The sequence below is a fragment of the Bactrocera latifrons genome, unplaced genomic scaffold (assembly GCF_001853355.1).
Source record: "Bactrocera latifrons isolate USDA-ARS-PBARC rearing strain unplaced genomic scaffold, ASM185335v1 scaffold_3, whole genome shotgun sequence".
Classification (NCBI taxonomy): Eukaryota; Metazoa; Arthropoda; class Insecta; order Diptera; family Tephritidae; genus Bactrocera; species Bactrocera latifrons.
In genome coordinates, this window is record NW_017536629.1 from 1,163,284 (window position 1) to 1,168,585 (window position 5,302).

At 34.3% G+C, this 5,302-nt stretch overlaps 1 protein-coding gene across 11 annotated transcripts in view; it reads right to left on the reverse strand.

Annotated features, from left to right (window-relative positions):
• The window catches only part of LOC108970407 (protein lap4), a gene marked incomplete in the record, with an annotated part of 147,788 nt that overhangs the window by 46,167 nt on the left and 96,319 nt on the right, over window positions 1-5,302 (reverse strand). For all 11 annotated transcript variants that reach the window (XM_018935756.1, XM_018935747.1, XM_018935750.1 and 8 more), the window contains 4 exon segments: window positions 2,816-3,136; window positions 3,228-3,482; window positions 4,439-4,527; window positions 4,742-4,940. In XM_018935756.1, coding sequence (XP_018791301.1) covers window positions 2,816-3,136; window positions 3,228-3,482; window positions 4,439-4,527; window positions 4,742-4,940 — 864 coding nt within the window.

Below are 5,302 nucleotides of genomic sequence, written 5' to 3' on the forward strand. Positions count from 1 at the left end.
CAAATTTTCCTTGCTAAAATTGGTTAAATTAATTTATTGCCATTTTTTTTTTAATTAAACAGATAGATATTGAAATTTACAACAAAAAATTAATAAATTTTATACAATTCCAAATTGCAATGTTTACTTTTTTATATTTAAACCGCCATACTCGCTTATTGTTGCCTACTTAAACAAATTTCTTACAGCACCGTTTTTCACTTCAACTGTTTTCCCTAATATTTGCAGATAATTACACATACTTTCATTATTATTTGCTTAAAATTAATTAATATTGCCTTAGAATTACCTGCCAAAAGTTATTTATTAATTACAACTGTGTATATGCCCCAATATTAGTCCGGAAAGCAAGAGATATAACCAAAAGTACTGAAAATGGTTTAGTACCAGTGTTGGAAAACGTTTTAATATGTCGAGCAAGTAGCTAGTAGTAGTAGTTATCTACTCTATATCGTTGATGCAGTTTGAACTATTTACGCGTATAATTTTTTAATGAACTGATGGCAGTAAAATGTGACATTGCAAAAGAAGCTCGAAATAGTGTTTCAAAAATATTTTGAACTATTTTATAAGATGATCAAGATGACATGTTGCACAGATAAATTAATAAATAAAATATTTTTCATATATTTTTAGCGCTATAGGGAACATTGTAAAGACTAACATTGTAAGAATGTCATTATAAGATCGCTTTCGAATCGTGTAAAAAATCTAAGCTGAGTGAAGTAATTTTTCATATTAGAGACATGTTCCCAAGAAATATGTTGACACTCCAGAGATTTGAAAAATAATATCAATCTTTCAGTTGAGTTGTTATATCACAAGCTAAACTAGCTGAGCAACCGTCACTTTGGGGTCAATAAATTGAGTAGCATGAAACATTGACAGTATTTTAGTTAAAATTAATACTTTAAGACCGGGATATTTTTTGCTTAAAATGGTATAGTAAATATTTTATTGAATAATATCCGAAAAAATTATTTAGGACCTTAGAAATAGGGATTATTAAAAAACATTAACGTTTGCAGAACCGAACCTCTAATATGCTTCACTGGTGCATTTTTATATCACAAAAAGATGTTTATATTTAATTTGATTGATCACTTTGTACGACAGTATATGTTATAGTGGTCCGATGTGAACAATTTCTTAGAAGATTGGATTATTGCCTTAGCTAAAAACATACGCCAAATTTCGTGAAGATATATTGTCAAAACAAAACAAAAAAAAAAAAGTTTTCTAAACAAGAACTTGATTTTGATTGGTCAGTTTGTATGACAGCTTGATGCTATAGTGGTCCGATATCGGCGGTTCAGATTAATTACCAGCTTTTTGGAGAGATAAGACCGCGTTCAAGCAATATCTCAAAAACTGAGAGACTAATTGGCGTATATATAGACGAGCAAAAGATAAACAGTCGAGCATAGCTAAGATAAGATAAGATAAGAAGATGAGGATTGTACTGCGACCTTGAGTCTATTGTGCCATCTCCTCTATCACAAGGACCCACCTAGCCCCAGGGCATTGATAAATTTCAATATACTGCTAAGTACCAGTAAAGCGATGTGACCGCTATTAGTAAGCATGGATCCAAGAACCTTTAACACGCGTCTGCAGACTGCTATGTTGTCAATTAGCAGGTGTTCTGGAGTTTCAGGCTTCCTGTCGCCGCTTCTTTAGCTTGCCGGTGGCCAGAGTAGAATGCGACGAGTAGCCTGAGTTTGATTACATACGGACATAGCTAAATCGAATATGTTCGTCTCATTGATCATACTTTACAGGGTTTCCGACGTTTCTGTCAGAGTACTAACATACATTACAAACTAAGTGACAAACTCAATATAACGTGTTAGGGTGTAATTATAGCTAAAACTTGATTGATTGCGCTTATTATTTAGGGATTATTTTTTTGGCATAAAACTCAATAATATTTGACGAATTACGTATGCTAATGCAATCGATATCTTTATTAACCCATTTTCTATATACATATACCCAGAAATCAACACTGCACCAAAAATCTGCAGTAAAGCGAAAATCAAAAATCTGCAATGACAATGATGGGAAAAAATCTACCAAAAACACAAAAAGTATGAGTGAACCCAGTTTTTTCTAAAGATGACAAGTGACCGATAGCTCATAGAACGAGACAAAAATTGTTTGTAGTTAAACTAATTAATATATTAGGCCTTTATGAAAACTTTAGTCGCATAGTTTTATAAAAATTTATGAAAGTTTATTTAATTCATAAAAAATTAAATACACATGCATGTACATAAAGGCAGACATATGCATATACATACATAAGTATGAAACATTTGCGGCACTGTAATGCCCACCTAGGCATGTGTATGTACATATAGATTCATAGTTATTGTTGACACATATTAACACGTGTTCAACTGGGCAACTTTTCCGCTGAACATCAACAATCCGCTTTCAAATAAAAATTAGCAACACAAACAACGGGAAAATAACATACCAATGCAAAACAAAAAGAGAAAATGTGAAAATTCTTTGGAGAACAGGTGAGATATTTGTTTGAACACAGTTTGAAGTTGTTAGCAATGTTTCAGTATGAGTACATATATGTATGTCTGTGTGTGGTTTTGGTGATTTTTATTTATTTATTTATTTATTTTGTTTTTTTTTTGGTTTTTTTTCGTTGGTGGGGTACATGAACACAACACAAAGAACTGAGAGTAAATGTTATTGTTCGACACGCACATGACAACACAAGGATTATGGTACTGGGATGCATGTTAAGCCTAATAACAAACAAATGCAAAATGTCTATAAACTGTCATCAACATACCTGTTGCTGAGTCGGTGGCGCGGCCACAGTTTTGCCACTTGCTGCCGCAGCAACATCTCGGCTGCTGGCTGTGACCAACGCTGGCGAGACAGGTGGTGTTGTGGTTGTGGACGCGGTTGTGCCCGCAGTGGGCAATGTTGTTGGCGACGTGTGAGTTGGGGTTGAGGCAGCTGCCAACGCAGGCGACGGATTTGTGTCGAGTGTATGTTTCGAAATGACAACTGTTGTGGTCTTTTGAATTTTATCCTGATCATGATGTTCGGCTGGCGACTTGGGTGGAACTGACGTAAATGCATCTGCGGCACGCACGATTTCAAGCACCTACACCAATAAAGAATAAATGGAAAAGTAAAGAAAACATATTAAGTCAGTCAGTGTCAATATAGGCGCGAGAATTATGCGATTGTAATACCTTCTCGGGGGTACTCTTCTCTTTAGACTGCACCAGCGTTTTGTCTGCATTAGCAAATGTGGCGAGTGCATCTTGAGGAGTTGTTGCTGTTGGTGGTGGAGCACTGCTCTTGGATGTTTCGCTTTCAGCTGCATGCTGTTGCGGCAAAGCGCCAGCGCTCGGCGGTGTGGTGGGCGAGTGGGCCAATGCCGCCACAGATGCCAATACTGATGGGTCGTTATTCGATTCGGTTTTCGGTGTAAAAACTTCAAAATCCTTGGAAGGGAAGAAATATTTCAAAAGTTATTAAAGAGTAGCTCCACATTCTTTTCACCATTAAGTACAATTAATATTATTATGTTTTCAAGGTTTAGTCTTATAGCCTTGTTTGACGAAAACTTTTAATTGAAAATGAAGGGGGTATTTTGGTTTAGAAATTCGAAAATATCGATTTTTTTTTGCATATGTTTATAGTACAACCCTTCAAGAAAATGTCCCATTTTAGGTCACGGAAAGGATTTATATCATGTACACAAGGACAAGCCATTGTTTCATCAGTTTCTACTTGGCCGACCTGAGATTTTTTTAAATTTAATTTTTTTTCTTATATTATTTATGTTTTGTATTCTTAAAATATCAATAAAAAGCATGTAAAAAAATGGAGAGTCAAAATAATTTTTGATTTTTTTTTATCACGTCAAAAAACACCTAAAATTCGGGCTTCTTTCTCCCTTAAGTTAAATTTATAGCGAGATTCTGTAACCAGTCTCCAGTCTCTATTTGAGACATTTTGAGGTAAGATCTCAATTTGTGACTAGTTACTATTCACTAAACAGTCTCTGGCTTTAGTCTCAAAATATTGCCTCAAATTTGATATAATTTTTATTATCTGAAATTTAGAGACTTGTACCACAGTACAGAATCGTACGGTAAATTTAATTTTGTAAAATTGTAAGGCAGGGATGTTAGTAAGAGTAACAGCTTATTTATGTAAACAAATAAATTGTATTTATTTGCCAAATCAGCTGATAGCAAAGCGTAAATATAGTTGCATATGACCGTATTTAAGCAATATTTATTTATGGCAAAACATTGCCATTAAAATAAAAATTAAATAAATGGTGAAAATGAAATGAATTATTTTTCACTTAAATTAGGTTCGTGAAACCGGCTGTTAGCATATTATGTAGAACTAATATTAGTAAGTAATTTTAAATTCCATTCACACTCACTTGTCGTATGCGCTCATCTTCGTCGCGGTCCAAACTCGACATGCTCTGACTTTGGCTCAGCTCCGAACCGGTTTCGGAAGCACGCGAACCTAGCAGCAGGCAAATAAAATAAAACCAAATTGAAATTAAATTTTGTTATGTTTGTTGTGCTAAAGCAACAAATGTGCAAATGAAAGGTGTGTAGTAGTAGTGACTGTGCTGCCGAAAGGAATTTATTGCAACGCACTAGGGCGTCCAGCAGATTCGATTTTGCCACAATAACACACATACAACGGGGCATATGTAAATAGAAGTGTACCATACCTTGTCGACTGCCTGTTGTGTTGAAGCCTGTGCTCATGCCGCCAGCAGCCCCAATGGAATGAATTAAATTGGATTTGTCGTATCCCTTGCACGCGATCAAATGAATTTCATTGCCAGCATTGCGCAGCACATTCACAGCGTCCTGATGTGAGATGCCCAACAACGAGTGGCCGTTGACTTCCAACAGGCGCATACCAACCTGAAAACACACACAAGAACAAACAAATTTACGTTTTTATCAATTTTGAAAATAACAACTTTGTTTTGTGGAAATAATTTTTTTAAATAATTTTTTTTTGTTTTTTTTTTTGAAAATATTTTTTTTTTTTGTGAAAATACATACAAAAATTGAACATATTTGAAAATTAAAGAAGCTGACATCAGTTAAAGCTGAAGTTAAGCCTGTAGATTTCAGTATATTGTATTTTAGTATTCGAACCATTTTCGAACCTCAAAAGTTTTATGCGTATGGTTGAAAATTACTTTACTCAAATTCAGGATTGCAATAAATGCATTAAAACGTATAATTAAATTAAAATTTTAATAATTTTTTATATGTAA